Here is a 20,067-nt window from a genome sequence, read left to right as displayed (position 1 = left end):
TATTATTAATTGATTCTCTTTTTTCCTGAAACATATTTATTAATTTACTTTTATTTTTATTCAATTTGCAAGTCTGCTCATATCAGTGACTGTGGGCTGCTAGCAAAATTAAAAATAATATAAAACAATTACAATAATAAAAATTATAATACATAGGAGCCAATAATAAATGTTAATGCATATGTAACATGAATATACAAGATGATGCTTAACATGGATGATAATATAGGAATAAATCAAATCAAATCAAATGAAAATACATTGGGGGAACAACTAGCCTCCATGTACTTAGACTACAACTCCCATAGCTCTTTGCTTACTCTGGCTGGAACCTAGGAAACTTCCCATCTGTGCCCCCCCCCCTTTTTTTAATACTATATGAATGTACCAAGCATGCAGCTTTCAGGTAAGGATCTAACAATTTTGTTATTTATATCCTGTACATTTGTTCCCCATAGATTGAGTATATGTAGGAGAGGAAGCAAAGCCAGCATTTGATCATTACTAAATCTGACCATCTCATCATACTTCGGCTATGCAGTTGCTGTCTGGATTGCAAGTTGATCTTGGAGATAGGATGAAGAATGTCATAGCTGTTAACTTTATTTTTACTGCAAACAGGGCTTAAAGCATAGAGTTCTTATTTCTACAACATCTGCACTTGGTAAAGTAAATTTGATAAAGAATTAAGCCATTCCCAGTTAGATGGTTCTTAGGACTACCAGTTCGACCTCTTTGGGTGTAAGATACAGATTAAATTATAAATAACAGCACCTTTCAGTTTATAGCTTCTGGTATAACACCACAATAATAGGTGTGATTTAGCTGTGGAGGATGAGGATGCACAAGTTCCAGTTCCCTTGAGCGGGTGTTTGATGCTCAGCACTTTTTAAATAGCACCCACTATAATTACCCTTGTTTTAGTGGATGTTATTAATCACCCTGTTTATTCTTAATTGCTCTTTCAGAGCCAAAATGCTTTCCAGATAAAATGTTTTGTTAATAAAAGTGACATCACGCTGTAACACTATAATGCTAAAGTAATTCAGTTTTTCCTAAAAGATGTTTTAATATTGGGATACACAAATACTAATTAAAACCAATGTTATATAAGGTAATGATAAATGATTACCATTAATAATGACAAGATTTAAAATGTTCAAGAAACATTTCAATGTCAAAGTTTAAAGAATAATTATCCTTTTTTCTTTAAGTACAGCTGACAAAACATTTTAGCAATGATTAGAAAATGGAGCTAGGCAGTCATCTTCAACTAATATTTTACAGATATATAGTACTACATCTGTCATAATTCCCAGATGAAATTATGGAAAGGGAAACCCAATCTTAACAATTTGCATGAAGTCTGAATTAAAAGCTATGGAAAAAACCCATCCAAATTGTCAAAGGATTTTGTGAATGTACAGGATTTGATGCAAGACACAAGGCAAAACATCTCTTGTGCATTTTTCCCTATTATTAAGATATCAAGCACCATTTACTTTCAGTAATTGTCACTTTTCTTAGCACTCTATATGTAGTATGTACCAATAGATTCCATTCTTGGCTTGGCTGATAACCTGCCACAATTTTATTTTTAGAATGACTTGAAGAAGTCCTACATATATTTTTTATTTTATTTTTTTGTATTTTGCCTTTGTACAAATAACTCAAGGTGATGAACACATCTGACATACCTTCTTCTTCCTATTTCACCACAACAACCCTGTGAGGTGGGTTGGATGGAGAGAGAATGACTAGCGCAAAGTCCCCCAGCTCGGGGGTCGCCAACCTTTCAGGCCTCAGGGACCACTAAATTCATAATTTTCAATCCTGCAGACCACTAATATGAATCCAGTGCTCTGCTCACTGAAGCACCTGGACTCCTGGAGATGAGATGGGGTCCTTCAAGCACTTAGCTTGGCCGCTTATTTCTGCAACCTTAAACACTCAGACAGCCATTTGGATCCATTTCACACAGAAAACAAAACCAGTATCTCGGGCCAGTCAGTGTCTTGGGGCGGAGAAGAAGTCGCACTCCTTCCAGACGCACAGCATCACCAAGGGCTGGAAGAAACACCTGCGGGATTCAGCAAGAGATGAAGCTTCGCTCCCCCTCTAGAATATGGAGTGAATCTCCATCCCCCGCCCTTCCCTTCTCAGGCCAGGAGAGGAGTGACTAGGAGGTGAGGGCGAGGGGCAGTGGTCAGCCAACAGGAAGCTGCAGCAGGGGGACAATAGAGCTGCAAATTGCTGACACCCATTGCTTTAGCCTGCTTGCGCTGCAAACTCCCTCCAAGCTGCAACAACAACATTACTTCGTTATGGCAGGTGAGGTGTGCACTACTCCTTTGAAGTTGCACCTCCTACAAAGTTTCAAGTTGCACGTACCTCCCTCTATGGCAGAGATTTCCAGCCTCACCAGGAGCTGCCTGGCCGGTCTCATATTTCAGAGAGAGAGAAAATGAGTCATCCCGGAGCAGCTCCTCCATCCGGGTATGTCACAGACCACCACAATTTTCTCGTGGAGGTTGGTGACCTCTGCCTCAGCTGTTCTCCTGTGCTGCTTGGAGACTCCATGCATGGGTTATAATTTCTGCCTATTAGCCCATTCTGCCTATTAGACTGAGTTTGAATTGTTTGGACACACCTCCTTGGCTTGACTGGATCCAGTTCTTAAGTCAGTCTAAGCCCAAAGAGATGTATCTTCTATTCACTCTCCAGGTTAATAGGCAGTTTTTTCAAAATTACCTATGTTGGAGTCTTCAACATCCAAGATCTTTATTACTGCAGAGGAGCTATATTAGGACTTCCAGACTATCATTGAAGTCACTAATGGTCACCACATAGCTGGCAACTGTTCCATAGTAAGGCCTGACCAGGCAAATTCCCTAACCATGTGTTGAGAACTGTCAAAGTGCTAATTGCTCCTAACCGCGTGTTGAGCATACCGCCAAGCCTTTCCATCCGAACGCTGGTGGTAGATTTGTCTTGCTAATCAAAGTGCACTGGCGAGCTACTTTATTGTCAAACCTTGTTAGTCTGGACGTGACACCCTCCTCGTGAGGCAGCCGGATTTGAATACATACTGCCGCAACAGGACAGAGCCTTTCCCCACAGCGCTGAGCTACGGCTTGCTTCGGGGATTTTACCATTTTTGCAGCTGTTTCTGATTGTTCCGTATTGCACCGCTGTTTGATGTTTCCTCTTAGCCACCGGCCATTCTTTTCGGCAACATCTGTCATTTCGGCTCTGATCGGCCACCTGTGTTCCCTTCAGCAGTGGCCATTTTGGGGATCCAGTCGGCTGTCTTTTCAGTGAACCTTCAGATCCCACATTCAGAAACACTTCAAGAGTCTTACCTGGGCTGTCATCAAGCAGCAACTTCCTTAGTTGTTGCCATTAGTGGGACCTAGGAAGCATGTGTCTTCTGTGGCTGCCCCACCCCTATAGAACACCCTTCCTTTTGAGATCCAGGAGTCTGACATGTCTTGAAGAGCTTGATTTTCCACCAAGTATTGGGGTAGGGTGAAGTTGGAGTTTGAAGGAGAGTGTTGTGAGTTGCATCAAGGGAATGTGGGTGTGGTACCATATATCATTTTACTTGGAGGGGAGTATTTTTCATTCCCTGTGTGTTGTTGTTTTTATAATGAATTTGTGAGCTACCCAGAGTTCTGCTTTTGAAATGGATAGCATGTAAGTATTTTAAATAAATAAATACATTCTTCATTAGTGCAACATTGTCCCGTCTATCTCAGAAGCACAGGGCAACATTGCTCTGTACTAAAACCAACCACAAGGAATCTTCAGTGACAAGGATTGCCTAAGTCTATCTTAGATTTCTAGCCTATATGTCTCCTTCATGTTCTTCGGGTTTCCTTTCCAGGAAGACTTTTGTTTTTAAGTCTCCACCTTATTTTGTGAGCTGAGCAATCATTCCTCACTTTCTTCTGTGGGAAACATCTTACGAGAAATTAAGAAATCTTTCATACTTGAGGTTCTGCCTAGCAATTAAACTTTCTTTGAGTGCTTGTATAGCTAGATCTGTAGATAGGCATAGATCCTTCAGGCTCAAATATTATAGGAAATGGGAGTGAACATGATTTGTGTGTACCACCTTCAATGTCTACATGCATCTCTTCATCCTCCTTTTAAAAGAGAGAAAAATGGCAGAAAAAAAATACATTATTAATATCAATGAAGATAGCAGATTCTTTAATTTTTGTAAAATTAGTCAAGGCTGTCTAAAATGATACCTATGAAATGTTTTCAAAATAGAGTCTGTAGGGTTTTTTCTATTCTGTTGCTTTTACAGTTGACTGTACAACATTATTTTCATGAAATGATCTTAAGAGTTCATTACCTGACCCATTTCTGATTGTTTTAGATGATTTGCCCTTTATTTTTTGAATGTAAAACTATATATCAAACTAGGATAAGACTTGAATTCCAGAGTTGGTTCAAGATAAACAGGTAAAGGTAAAAGTTCCGCTCGTACATATGTGCTAGTTGTTCCTGACTCTAGGGGGCTGTACTCTTCTCCCTTTCAAAGCCGAAGAGCCAGCGCTGTCCGAAGACATCTCTGAGGTCATCTGCCCGGCATGACTAAATGCCGAAGGCGCACGGAATACTTACCTTCCCACCAAAGATGGTTCCTATTTTTCTATTTGCATTTGTACATGCTTTCGAACTGCTACATTGGCAGAAGCTGGGACAAGTAACAGAAGCTCACTCTGTTACGTGGCGCTAGGCATTCAAACTGCCAAACTGCTGACCTTTCTGATTGACAAGCTCATTGTCTTAGCCACTGAGCCACCGCATCCCGAAGATAAACAGACCAGCATGTAAATATGGATATGGCTGTAAACAAACATGTCCTGTCCTAAATTGTAAAATTATTACCTAAATGAGGGAGACATGATAAAAATGGGGAGAAAAGGTTTCCACTCATGAAAACTATTGTAATAAGAGTGGGATTGAATTCAGCAATTAATAGATATGCCCCCCAACTCAGAGTGACCACCATTGATCAGTCTAATAACTTCCTAGTCAGAACATAATATGTTGCCCAGTATTCTGGAAATGGTATTTAGAAACTGAAAAAGAGATTCTTATTTTTACCATTTTATTACAAAATTGGTTACTATTTTTCTAACCTTTAGATAAGAAAAGAAATATAACTTCTTTCCATCTTTGACAAACATCCCTTCGGATGTAGAAAGACCATCCTTTTTCTTGCCACCATCCTTCCTTTTCCACGATGTTCCCTCAATCTATGTGTCTCAAATGACATTGATGTTTCTTATAACCATTCTCCTGCCAATTTAATCACATTCTTATTGAAGAATGTAGCATACTTAAGAAAGTACCATATTTTTCGGACAATAAGATGCACCTTTTTGTCTCCCAAAAGTGTGTGAAAATGTCTGTGCATTTTATAGACTGAATATTACCGAAGCAACGACCCATTTTTTGGCTTTTTTCGGCCTGTTTTCTTGCCTTTCCTCAGCCTGTTTTGTGTGTGTGTGGGTGGCCTGTTTTTGAGGCTTTCTTCAACCCGTTTTTGAGGCTTTTTCTGGGCTGTTTTCAGGCTCTTTTGAAGCTTTTTTAGCCTATTTTTTTTAAATGGCCCCCCAAAAGCCTCAAAAATAGTCCGAAAAAGCCTCAAAAACAGCCCCCCAAAAGCCTCAAAAACGGCCCGAGAAAAGCTTCAAAATTGGGCTGAAAAAAGCCTCAAAAATGGGCTGAGAAAAGCCTCAAAAACGAACCCAAAACCCTCAAAAATGGGTAGAAAAAAGGCTGGAAAAGGCCTCAAAAAAGGCCCCCAAAAGAGCTGAAAATGTGGTGTGTGGAGGCCAAAAATCTTTTTTTGGTTGTTTTCCTCTTCTAAATGTAGGTGCATCTTATAGTCAGGTGTGTTTTATAATCCAAAAAATACGGTACTCAAAAGAATAGATACTTGAAAACAGTTTCTAAAAGGAGGACTTGAAAATTCCTGTCCCCCATTTTATAATGTCTATCTTTCTGTCAGATTTAAAGACCACCTATCTCACTCATAGACCAACTCTGGGCTGTATACAATAAAAAAAAAGTATGTGTTTTCATACTTATTAATTAAATTGCCATCAAATTCCTTCTTATTTTATTGGTTTTTTTAACATTAACATATAGTCATAAATATATGTGCTTTTCCCTCTGGTAGATAATAGAAAGTCAGAACTCCTCTACCTTGAATTGCATGTCAGAATAAGAAACAATTATTAGCCTGATTTGACTTTCGGTAGGTCTGATTATTTCCAATTTCTGATTGTGTCCCTTCAAACATCTGTATAACTCTCCTTAAGTGTCTTCAGCATTTTATAAGGCTGAGTATGTTGCTTTTGTAGATTAAACAGAAATAATATCTAATGTTTTTACTTCCCTTACAATTTAATAGCTATAATTTGCTTTTAAATTGATATTCAAATATTCAGTTTCCTTATTAGAAAGAATAATCTCTAGCATTTATTATCAAGAATTACAGATTAATTTAATTCTACTTTTGTAATACAACTCTCTATATTTTATGTAGTTGAACTATTTCTAAGGTACTTAGGCTCACCCAGATAAAACTGTTTTGTGTCAGGAAGAACATATAGATTATTTTTTTTTTTGAAAGCTTCCCCATGACATCTGGGGAGCTGGTAAATAGAGTGTTATGCTTTGAAGTAAATGGATTGCAAATCACTCAAGAAAGTACTGCTAAAAATACCAGGTACTCTTTTCACTGAAAATTGTGGTTAATGAATTACTGTGAGTATCTGGTTATTCTTTAGAAAATAGAGTTGGACAGATGTTGCCTTTTTCTTCTTCAAAACTGCTGTTGCTTTCACTTGGGAAAACATGGCTTGAATTCAAAGGTGTAAGTGGAAGGAGAATTCCAGTTTCAAAAATGTATGGAGAAAATATAAGCTGAAAAATTGATGATTGTTAGTTTTCCAATGTCCAGTTATTAGCTTCAAGGCTGTAGTTGAGTGGATTTTGGACTCAATAGGACTTTGATTCCTTAAGCATAACTTGTGCTACCAACAGTTTCATCTTATAAATCCAAACAGTGTAATTGTAGTACCAAAGTGGATACATTTGATGAATATTTTAGTGCAAGAGAAATTATTTTATCAATGCATGAAGACAAATCTTTTCTTAAGTTCCCAACTTAATTATTTTAGGGAGATTTAAGGTTTTTTTTTAAATCGCTCTTACATTTTTCAAAGGGCTGCAGAGAATCCCAATAGCATCGCAAGTGATAAACTACTTAAAAATTGGGTTTGGGGAATTGGGTTACCATAGCTTAAAGGTATAGCATGGTGCATGTGCATATACTGTCTTTAATTTAACAGAAATCGGCTTAAACTTCCAAACTTTTTAATAATTGTACATATGAATGAAGAATTGGACATAGTGATGTTTCTACAGATATCTAGGTAAGGAAACCCACATAGGGGTGGTTAGAAAATTAAGATCTATTTGTGATGCAGTTGGTTGTTTTGTGAAATGACATTTTTTTCCTAAAGAAATATTTGTTTAAATGGAGAACTGCAAGGCACTAAATGAGTTGATACTTTCTTACTAAGAATACCAGTCTTTCTATCATACACAGGATAAATAAAGGATGCATTAAAATCTTAGATTTATTTAGCACAGTTCTATGCCACTATTCTTAAGATGATTTATAGTAATGGAGCAAATAAAACTTAGGCAAGTGAAACCTTGTGTTATGAATGCCTCAGTTGTTTCGGTCTTTCTAGGATTAATGTGTGTTCTTCCTGTGTGTGGGGTTTTTTTTTGGGGGGGGGGAGGACAGGGGTTATTTGTTTGACCTTTCCACATCAACTTGCCAGTTGTTTAACCAATCAGACAAAGTGGCATGGTGGTGAATTTGGATATTTGCATTGTTCTGAATATGTCAAATTCTAAAGTATAATCACATGGGTTAATTAATATGTGTTAGCATATCTATCACAGTTACCTTTGGACAGTTTCCCTCCTGTGGCACCTGACATTCTCTGCCAGGAAAGCAGCTTTTATCATTGTTTTTATTATCAAACTATGTAGTGTTTCAGATTTGAAATATACTGTCTAGGTAGCACAATGAAACCCTGCTGAAAGATATGTTCTTAATGATGCCTATTGCTTTTTTCAGTGAATTGTTAAATGGCTGAGATAAGAGACTTGACAAGCAGTCTAACTCTTGAAATAAATCTACTTGGGAGAGGATTATTTACTGTAGCATAAGCATTGTTGGTGCACAATTTTTGTGGACAAGAACCTAACGTAAAGTGTTAAGATTTCACTTTCTCCAATGCAATAGGCTCTTATCCACAAAATACAGAATGGCAAATCTTTTTTTCTGTTAAGCTTACTTTATCTGTGCAATTATTAAGATTGTTTATAATAGGGATGGGCTATAATTTTTCTTCATTTTTAAAAAAGAATTTAAGAATCTACAGTGGTTTTTTTTTTAACAATATAATTATCAGGATGAAACAATGGCAAGGGTGTTAGGTGAAGGGAAATACATAGACAATTTTATAATTTAGAAACTGAATTACTGTATGAAAGCAGAAGAGGATTCATATGAATACAGTTTGATTGGGGCCTGAAAGGGCTTGGTTGCCACCAGGTACCTGTGTTTAGTTCAAGCACAAAACATGCCCAGCTTTCATATGGCTGAGAGGAGAAAATGTGTATTTTCAGCTTTCAATAGTGCATCAATTTATAAGAAAATAGAAGCAGCATAATAAAGGATAAAACAAGTCCATATACAAAAACTATAAAGGTTTTTTAAAAAAAAAGAATTGATAAATTATAAGTCTATAGAAGTACATTTGTAATCCTTAATGACATTTTAAATATTCAATACTATTTTAAAGAAATGGAATACCAACTATGAATTATTTTCATAGACAACTCTTGGTAACTTGTCAGATTAGAAAGGAATTTTAGTATAAAAAGTTGCAGATTGGCTAATCAAATTTAAATGCTAGTTCTTGTTTACATCATACTTTAAAATATTTTCAAGAAAGTCTTTAATAGTTAGATATAAAATTGTGTTGTGTACAATGGTGTTCTGGATAGCTTTAAAGATCTGCTCTCAAGTGCTGGATTAGGTAGTTAGTGCCCTTTACAGTCTGCTGGTATTTTTTAAAAAAGCTCAATAAATTCACTGCTCTTAAATGTTGTCATTACCAAAAGAAGTTGCACCCCTCCCCCCAAAACAAAGACATGCTGCTGAATGCCTCCTACAGCTCCAGGCCTCACCAACACTGCCAGCTCATCACTGTTGGCACTCTGCTAGCCGTTGAATTGCTGATTGGCACATTAGCTGTTCCTTTATGGATTGCAGTTTTTTAATTTATCAATATTGTCATTTCTTCTCTACAGGTTGTCCAGGCCTGGTCTATATGTTCATTTAATAAAGCAATAAACCTGAGGAAATGTATTTGCAGGGATTTTGAAAAGATATAGAATTTAGGGAGATTTGGAGAACTTCCATAGCTATTGTCAAATTTAAAATAAATATGTATTGGTATACTGTCTAAAGCAGTTCTCCTCTGCTCTATATATGTTGGCAACTGCAGTCACAATATATTGGAAGATGTAAGGTACTCTGTTTGCTGTTTCAGTGGAAACAATCTTTGTTTCATGAATGAAGGCGAATATACGTCTCCCAGGATAATGTTGCATGATCCAAATCGGGTCTGTTACTAGCTAGAGAGAAGCTCCCTGAAGATATGCTGCAACATGAGTTCAAAAACTCAGAAGACAAAACCTCTGGTTCCGGTGACTGGTCCAGATTGGATCCTGCAATCTTTGTTTCATCTATTAAGGTTTTAAAATGTGAATTTGGGAACAAAGGCTGTTTTACTTATAGCTTCAGCTATTTGTGGTGTAGATAATACTTATTGCATATTTAAATATTATACCGATAAAAAGAGAATATTGTAGCTCAGTATTGAAATGAGGGATCTGAGTTTTGTTGTCTTCTTGCAAAGGTTTCATTACCCAACTAGGTAACATAATCAGTGCACTGATGATGCTACCTAGCTACCTAATAAAATGTCTGCAAGAAAACTAAATCAGAGAGCACCAAGGGCCTCTTATATATTATAATTAAGCTGAAATCATTCTGGTATAGTGGCGGCCTCTGACCTGTAGCTCACCATTTTGATATAGGCTGTTTCATTAAAAATTGTCATTCATATCATAATATGAATCAATAAACAGTAAAAAGAATTGGAAAGACCTTGGAGGTCTTCTAGTCCAACCCTCTGCTCAAGCAGGAAACTCTATAATTCAGACAAATCTTTGTCAAATCTTTTCTTTAAAACCTCCGGTGCTGGAGTACCCATAACTTTTCCCCCATTGAATTTCATTTTGTTAGATAAGGCTCAGTATCCATGTCTGTTGAGATCCTTCTGTATCTTGAGCCTATCTTCTGGAGTGTTGGTTATTCCTTCCAGCTTTGTGTCATGTGCAGATTTGATGAGTTCCCCTTCTATCCCCTAAATCATTGATGAAGATATTGAAGAATACTTGGCCGAAGACAGAGCCTTGCAGTACCTTACTGCATACTTCCCCCAATATAGATGCAGCTCCATTAAGACTACACATTGAATGTGGTTAATCAGTCATTTATGAATCCATCTGGTGATGATGCTGTCTAACCTACATTTTTCTATTTTATCAAATAGTAGGTTATGGTCCACTTTATCAAATGCCTTACTCTAGTCCAAGAAAATGATATCCGCAGCATTTCTCTGATCCACTAATTTTGTCACATGTCAAAGAATACAATAAGATTTGTCTGGCCTCATCTGTTTTTGGCAAACCCATATTGGCTTCTGTATGACTTTGTTTACCTCTAGAAGTTTGCAGATTTGTTGCTTTCCAGAATCTTCCCAGATACTGATGTCACGCTGATAGGTCTGTAGTTTATTGGATTTATTGCTTTTCCTTTTTTTAAGATGGGAATTTGATCAGCCCTTGATCAGCCCTATCAGTAATCTAATAGATCCCCGGTATCCAGGTCCTTTGAAAGATATGGTTCAGTGGTTCAGAGATCACATCTGCCAATTCCTTCAGAACCCTGGGATGTAATTCATCTGGTCCTGGTGATTTCAATTCTAGAGTGGATAGGTGTTCCCGTTCAATTTCCTTGCTTATTTTGATTTGCATTCCTATTCTGCATTTTACAGAACTTTAGGACTAGCTTTCTGCAGGTTTCAGATTTCTGTAGAAATCTGAAACCTGAATTAAGGGGGCTTTCCCCATCTCAACACCATTTATATTAAGAAATTGCATTCTTGGCCAGCCCTTACCTGTTCTTGCATTTGCCTAGAAGTCTTCCAGAACCCTACAATTTCAAGGTGTGACTCAATTAAAACTCAAGACTGATAAGGATAGAATGCCAGCCTCAGCATTGCAACAAATAATATAGATTGTATTTTGGCAGTTCTATTCTTTTTAAAAATTTAATCAATATTTAGTTTCATCTATCTTCTGCTAGACGTAGTGTTGTAACAAGTTCCAAAGAGAGTTAATAACCAATAAAAGATACTGTATCATTTTAGTATAATAATATTCCAGAAACTGTGCTAAGGAAGAATAAGATTATTACTTTTGTAAATTGAGTTTTACTTATTTCCTTTTACTGTGCTATGTATATGTTTTATTATTTTCTGTCCTTTCATGGTTTGATAATCCATTAAAAATTCTCATTGCATAGATTAAAAGAACTGCGTAAAGAATTTGTGTAGTTAAGCCTTCCTTCCAGTGACATGTTGGTCTTGTAGCCAATGAAAAGCATGGACTGAATTTATTGTTAAATAAATAACAATAAATAATAATAGTTAGCAGTAAAATTTGAATGGAAAATGATCTCTGTAGTGGTTAAGGTACTAATCTAGAAACCAGGAGGCTGGGAATTCTAATCATGCCTTATGTCTGTGGAGATTCTCAGTCATCCAAGTCATGGTTGTCCCAAAGGTGCTTTTTCAAGAGGCAACTGGAGTTTCTGGTTTTTCTTTGAAGACGTTTAGCTTCTTCAGCTGAAGAAGCTTCTTGGATGAGAAGTGAAACATCTTCAAAGAAAAACCAGAAACTCCAGTTGCCTCTTGAAAAAATACCTTTGGGATAGTCCTGCCTTAGGCATGAAAGCCAGATGGGTGACTTTGAGCCAGTCACTCTCTCTCAGCCCAACCTAACTTGTTCTGTGGAAAATAGAAGAAGGAAGTAGTATTAGATATGTTTGCCACTTTGAGTTACTTATAAAGAAATAAAGGCAGGATAAAAGAAAAATATCTAAATAAATAAATATTCTCTTACAGATCTGTTAATCCTTAAGTGAGTAACCAGAAATATTCTTGCCTTGGCAAACAAATGAAAGATACATCTTACTTCAAAATGACAGAAACCAATTACTGTAGTTTGTAGTAGGTTAGTTAGTTTAGTTTTAAGCTACTAGAAGTAGCAGTCTCATAAGTTCAATTAACATACTTAAGCACGGTGTTTGGAAACCAGGCTTCTGCAATCATTTATGGGAAGACCCTGTGGCTAGTAGTGTGTTCTCTCTGTGTGTAACTTAATGAGATTCTTTAACATAGGTAAACGTGTGCAATTAAGCACAGTAGATGAGCACGTCGGATGCAGGCTTGCTTCTGTTCACTAAAAGACAGGTGGGATATGTATTGATGTAGGTGTTTATGCAGACAGTCTAAACTTCTTCATGTGGTGGTCCAGCTCGTGGTTCGTTGTAAGAATCAAGTTAATTCCCCAAATGGCCTGATGGTAGCATATTAAAATAAAGGAATTTCTGCTGTTCTTAGACTTCCTACTTCACAACCTTTCAGGTTTGAATATAGAATGGCAGTCTGTATTTTGGGGGCTTTTATTAAGAAATGTTTTTTAAATACAATGTTATAATGATTTCTCTTTCTTTATTTCAGGTTGCATGCCTTGGACTTGATGCTTGATTTGCATGACTCCTCTAACAATCAGGTGCTGGATTTGCCAGTGAGCAAACATGGCCCACTCAGTGAATATTAATGGCAGTTTTACAGGTAATGTTTTGTCTTAGTTGTAATAAGTCCTTCTTTTATAAGGGAAAATGAACCTAATATATTTTAAATTCTTTAAATTTATCTGAACCTGTGTGGGCACCCTTCAGTTATGAAAATGTGAACATAAAATCTCTACCTTACGATTCCCATTTTAATAATGTCTGTGCTTGGATGGCTCTTGCATGTTAATTGGTTCATATTAATCCAGGGTGCAAAATGCATTCTGGATGACTGCACTTTTCTGTTTATTTCTACATACATACATACATACATACATACATACATACATACATACATACATACATGGGGAAGGGGAGATTTCAGTCCTTAGAGATGTGAAACTTATATTTTCATTATGGGAACATTTATATTTAGAAAGGTACAACATACTATACATGGCATTAGGTTGGAGGAGTCTGCCCTAATAGATAAACCTATACAACTATATTTGCATATGTACAAAATGGAATGCCTTTTATTCTTCCATATTCTACTTGTCTTACAAAGGTGCTATTCAAAAGGCAATTGGACTTCCTATTTTCTTGAAGACATTTTCCTTCTCATCAGGGAAAAGAAAAAAAATTCCAAGAAAATCCTGTTGCCTTTTGAATGGCATCTTTGGGGAAACTGTGACCTTGATTATTGAGAATCTCCATAGATACTTGTTCTACAGTTGAAAGAATTAAAAGAACTAGCCTTATTCACCAAAATGAGTGATGGCGAACATTTTCGGCATTGAGTGCCCAAACCAGAATGTGTGTGTGTGTGCTGGAACACAGGAAACCCAAAGACCAGCTTGCCAGCACGCACATTTTTTGAGCATTTTTGGGGCTGCTTCAGGCCATTTTTGGGGCCATTTTAGGCTGGTTTACAGGTTGTTTTTGGCCTGACAAACAGCCCCAAAATGTCCTGAAAAATGTCCTATTTTGGGGGCATTTTTTGGTCTGTTTTCAGGCGGTTTTTCAGTGTTCCGGCGTCCGCAAAGACCAGTGCTAGAAACCAGAAGAGCGCACATGCCCACAGAGAGGGCACTCTGTATCACCTCTGGCACGCGTGCCATATATTTGCCATCATGGACCTAAACTGAAGAATAACAGACAAGTTAATCATAGTCAAACTAAGGATTGTGCCTTTGGAATGTTTGTTAAGTTGCAAAGATGCTCTCACTTACATTCACCAGAGTGAGTAGATCTTACAGTAAGACCATCTGTATTGGCTTCTCAACTGATTTCATTCCACCTATCCATTATAACTCCTGCATCCCTTTTTTAATTAACAGCTAAACATACTTGTCTTCTCTTTTTCTCAATTCCTTTTTATGTTTACTTTTTCCTTAGATCAGAGGACTGCTGGCAAGCCCAGTAGCATGTGTTTTTACAATCCCTAAAACCTTTAGGCTCTGTTTATAAGTAACAAACAATTACATTGGTTAGGTGCGGCCAGTGAATCCTTAATGATGGCCACCATTAAGTATTAAGTTGATAGTTAATTATGGCTATGTAAATCTTGAGGTAGTATGTGGTTTAAATGAGAGATGAGGAAATGATTAGTTCATAGAACAATGTTTTTAAGCTTGTCAACTTTATGATGTGTGGACATCAACTCCCAGAATCCACCAGCCAGCATTCCAATTCTTTCAGTCCTGATATGCCTGTTACTAAGTTGAGGAATTACTAAGTCTCAGTAATCAAACTTCATTTACATACTGTACCTTTATTTCACTCTTTGAAAATAACTCTGTGGTTTTAAGCCTCCAGTCTTACTTCATAGGAAGGGCATCTAGGCAGAGTCCCTGATAAGTTAATTAAAGGGAGTAAACCTCGTCAGGTAACATAGCCTCAAACTATTTGAAAATGTAAACAGGAGGCCTTGAATTTAACACAGGGGTCCCATCATCCAGAAATGAACATAATGGTTTTTGGTGCTATATGATCTTATCCAGGAAATCCAATTACATTAATATTTTTTCCTGCAGTATTTCAAACCCATGAGAAAGATAGATGATAGATAGCTAGATAGCTAGATAGATGGATGGATGGATGGATGGATGGATGGATGGATGGATGGATGGATGGATGGATGGATGGACGGACAGACGGACAGACCAGTCAGTCAGACAGACAGACAGACAGACAGATTTACTGTTGGGATTGACTTAAGCTAGTATAATAAGTATATCAGGGTTCAGTAAAAATATAAAACTAAATAAAACCTTTAAGAATTCTAAGGTCTTTGCCATCTGGGTAGAAAGCCATTTATAAATCAAATAAACAACAAGCTAGATAAATAATCTTAAAGATAAATAATCTTAAAGATTTAAATATAAGATGTTAGAATAAATTGAAGGATCACAGGCATCAAATTTTATTCAAAAATGTTTAAGTTTTATAATTATAGAAGTTGCTTTAAGTGTTGGCACTCTATTCAGAAAGATGAGAATTTTAGGGAGGCAATCTTTCTCTTGGGAGTAAAATTATGCATAGAATGTGTAGATATAAATTTGTAGTGTAAAATGAGTTTCTTTATTGTCTAGTAATAAAGAAACTCTCTTGCAATCATTCACCTAATAAGAAAAGGAAATTCCACTGTTTAAGGGGTAAATGTTATTTCAATATATGCATAAATTTTGTGCTTGCATTTTGCACAAAAATCATGTATTTTTTTTGTACAATCAGAGATTTTTAAAATGCAGATAAACTGTAAATGCTCTATAAAAACCTGCTAATATAAATATTGCTTTACAATAGTACATGTATAGCCTATTACGAATTAAGGATTCATCTAACACATACTTTCGAAAAAAATACAGAAAACATAAAATAATTTATTAAAGGGTTGCGGCATTAGGAAGGTTGATCTAGCCTTTCAACCACAGTTAGCTTGTTTAACACTGTTACAGTTACCTTCTTTTTCTTTCTTTCTCCTGTGAAACTGCTTTGCTATAGACAAGTATATTATAACTAAGGAATTAAGTGGTCTGTCCAAGTTTCTAGGCCTGTGTATAATCCAGATTGGCCCATAACTCACTGGGAGTGTCTTAAAGTTCCTACATGAAAAGTTTCACATCATGCTTTGCTTGGGGACTGTTGAGACTTGTTTTATTCTGTACACCCTTAAGTCCTTAGTTCTAACGTGTTGAGCTTAGTTTTCATAGGTCTGTTTGTCTAAATCTTGAGCATTTCATAATAGCATTGGTTTCCCTACACATCTGTTATTATCTCTCTGCTGGGTAAAGGAGTCTGGTCTTGTAATAATAATTGGGCGTTGAGAGCTTTGAAACAGGTTTCTTAATTGCTTTGTGATCAAGGAGTGGAAAGTCAAGCTGAAGAGTTGAAGGCTCCTCTCAGAATCCATTAGGGAGTAGAAAATGACCAGAATGTTTGCTTATCGATTTCATTGCTGGAATATGTGCTGATTTCAGAATTTGGTAGTCTTCGCACACACATCCAGATATAAGTTATTTCAAGGAACATTTCCATATTATGCTGCTAATGGTGAGTGCTGAATCTTTAATTGCATGTTTGAAGTGGATTTGTTATTTTTTGTGCATGTTTGTAAGGAATACTGATGGAAATCTTCCGATTAAGAGTTCTTTATGATTTTTCATCTATGTGAAAGCTCTGTAGAAATATAAAATATTTGTCATGTGTTTTTTGAACACTATTAGAGAGCATGTGCCTCTGAGATAGTGTAAACGTCAAAAGGATAATTGGTCAAAAAAGCCTAAAATAAGATGTTCTTTATGTACACACTTTATGAGATTTGCAGTGATTTCATATATCTGAATACATTTGAAAATGATCATGTCATTTTTCAGCTTTGCTGTTAATCTGTAAAATATTTTTGTATTCTGTAAAGCTATTGATTAATAAATTGTACCAACAATGATTTGTGTCTGTTTTAAACCATATTAAAGAAACTTTGTCCATATTACATGTCAGGTCATTAACACAATGAACCACCTATTCAGAAGTTCAGCTGAATGATACTTGCTAATGGTAGAGAAATGAGAGAATTCTATTATCTTGAGTATTTAAATTCTGAGTGAATATACAATTTAATTCTAGTTCGACTTTGGATTTTATAACATAAAATGAGGTATATTTCCAGCACTTCAACCATGTAAACAGTTCTATTAGTTCTATTTGGAATTCCTTCTTTTTCAGTTTTCTGCTTCCAACACAAATAACATTTAAAAGGATGGCTTCTCACTTTTGATCTGTGCTTGTTTTACAATGGGACAGAGAGTGGAGCAGGCATAAGAATATTCAGAGTAGATTTACCTGAAAGAGTTCAGTTCAGAATTTCAGCACTTATTTCATGTGTGTAATTCTAAAAGTCATCAGTGTATCCTGAAAGAGAGATGAGATATTTGATACAGTGCTATCAGATAACTTTTGTGTTGCTCTGACCTTCCCTTTTCCTTGTTGAGGTCATGGTAGGAAGGCAATTTCAGAGCATCTTAGAGAAGGCAAATTATTGGGACCATAAAAGGGATTCAGGCCTGGCAGGTTCTAGACAGAGGAGTTTATCCTTTCTGCTCCTGTTAAACCTATCAGCTGCCTCCGATTCCATTGACCATGGTATCCTGAACAATCTTTGGGAATTAAGGATTGGTGGCACTGTGCTCCAATGGTTCCATTCCTTCTTGGTGGGTGATTTCAATCAGTGCTTGGAGGTGAAGAGACACCTCATTTCACAGGTTAGGGGCAGTGAGGCTTGATTCTCTTCCTATAACTTTTAAACATTTACCTGAAGCCACTAGAGAAAGATCACCTGTTAATTTGGAGTGACCCTGGCCTATTCTATTTTACAACCCTGGGTTCGTTCAATGGTATGGTTGAAATTTTGCCTTAGTGCTAGAATCCATGTGACCTGAGTGGAGAGAAACAGGCTGTAGCTGGAACCAAGCAAATTGGAGTTGCTGCTCATTCAACACAGTTCTATCTCACATTTTTGCTGAAAAGAGAGAAAAGTGATGACTTAACAGATTTAATGATTGAAAAAAAACAAGGGGATGAAGAAATTGGTTAATGTCAAGGAAGAAGGTTTGATAATTTGGTTGATTTCTGTTGCAAAAAAATTAGAAGCCACTTATTTTTCTTACTTTTGTTCTCTTAGTCATTTTTTTTCCTGGATTTTTTTGCACGTTTTCTTTTTATTCTTTTTTTCTTTTATATGTATCTTTTAGTAGAAAAATATTTAATAAATATTACTTTTAAAATGGCAATGTTCTATGTTGCTCAGGCTCTGTTCCTGGGAAATCAGACCCAAAATTTGGGAGACTTTCTGGATTACTACTAGATGGGCAGATGCAATGGTCACCAGTGCACCAGTTGCAGCCTTACATGCAGTGGGAGGGGCAGTAATGTAGGTTCTCATCACCACCCTGAATGTGCTTTACATGGACTGCTCAAAAACATTTGGAACTTGCGCTAAATGCTATGAGTACATTATCCTTGTACTGCAAGACTTGCATTGGTTGCCAATAGTTTTCCAGTGCTGGCTTTAATTTGTGTATGGCTTGGCACCAAAATCCCCATACTTCTCCATTACTTTTTATCAGTGGGGTTAAGGCTAGGAAGAATAGTTTCTTTTTATAGCCCCCATATTATGGAACAACCTTTTCCCTGCAATGGGATTAGCTCAATTTTGCTCGCCTTCTGGAATCAAGTTAAGCAAGTCCTTTTCTAAAGGGCTTTTTAAATTAGTTCAGCGAACAGTAATGTTTATTGTTTTAATTAGGTTGCTGCTTTTAATTTTTGTATCTGTACTGCATTTGTTATTATATTATGGACTTTTTTTCCTGTACACCACTAAAAATTGTAGGATTGCACTGGTTGAGAATTATAATATATACATAATATAATTCTGATATACAACTTTTAATTGCAAGTAAGATAACATTTTTAAAAATTCTGCATAAAATGTTTGTCATTTACTGTGTTAAATTTTCTGCCTTATGATTTTATTTCTACTACCTAGAGTCTATTTCTGCCACCTTATTCTTCCTACTACTGCACTGAACAGGAAATTAGACTAAATTAACACTGAGACCCTTCCAACTCTATGATTTTATGATAATTGTCTATTTAGACCTTTGTTTCCCAATCTGATATCTCTGAATGTGTTGGACTGTAACTAGTAATTTTCAGGTAGCATGACTAGTGGTCACGGATAATGGACTTAATGGCACAGCACCTCTAGAGGTAAAGAAGCTTTATGGAAAGCTTGAAGTGTTGTCTCTTCTCTTTCTGGTAGCAGGGATAGTGTGCTACAAAATGAGACATTGCTATCTGAGAGTGTCTTTTTGGGGTATGGAGAGAGAATGGAGGCAGAAGAGAAATTATGCATGCCTGGTTCAGTTCATGCTGGCCGAGAGTCAATTAGTTTTTCTTTTAAACTGCCTAGCACCACTATTTGGCTTTCAAAACTTATGATTTTTATGGCATACAGGGCAGTTGAAAAACTCTTTTAAGTGATGAGTACATTGATTATTATTGTAGTGATCGTCTGCAATTATTTGTACAGGTAGTCCTTAACTTACAACCATTCATTTAGTGATTGAAGTTACAATGGCACGGAAAAAAGTGACATGACCATTTCTCACACTTTCAACCATTGCAGCATCACATGACCAAAATTTAAATGCTTGGCAACTGGTTGCAGGGTCCCTGGGGTCATGAGAGCATTGTTTGCAACCTTCTGACAAGCAAAGTCAATGGGGACGCCAGATTCACTTAATAACCAAGTTACTAAGTTAACAACTACACAGTGATTAACTTAACAACTGTGGCGAGAAAGGTCATAAAATGGGGCAAAACTCACTTAAATGTCTTGCTTAGTAACAGATATTTTGGGCTCAATTGTGGTTGCAAGACTAGGACTTTCTCCAGTGAGGGGGGAGGAGTATCCAGAATGGGTTGACCTTATCCTCTCGTGATTGGATTGAGTCAGATAAGCTCTT

The 20,067-nt window shown here is 36.6% G+C and overlaps 1 protein-coding gene across 2 annotated transcripts in view; it reads left to right on the top strand.

Annotated features, from left to right (window-relative positions):
* The window catches only part of KANK1 (KN motif and ankyrin repeat domains 1), a 140,932-nt gene that overhangs the window by 63,985 nt on the left and 56,880 nt on the right, over positions 1 to 20,067 (top strand). For both annotated transcript variants that reach the window (XM_032212782.1, XM_032212781.1), the window contains one exon: positions 12,987 to 13,100. In XM_032212782.1, the coding sequence (XP_032068673.1) occupies positions 13,064 to 13,100 (37 nt within the window). In that variant the 5' untranslated portion in view covers positions 12,987 to 13,063. The remainder of the gene's footprint in view (positions 1 to 12,986; positions 13,101 to 20,067) is intronic.

Source organism: Thamnophis elegans, chromosome 3, assembly GCF_009769535.1.
Source record: "Thamnophis elegans isolate rThaEle1 chromosome 3, rThaEle1.pri, whole genome shotgun sequence".
Classification (NCBI taxonomy): domain Eukaryota; kingdom Metazoa; phylum Chordata; class Lepidosauria; order Squamata; family Colubridae; genus Thamnophis; species Thamnophis elegans.
The sequence above is the reverse complement of the archived record's forward strand: the minus strand, read 5'-3'. Positions and strand labels throughout refer to the sequence as shown.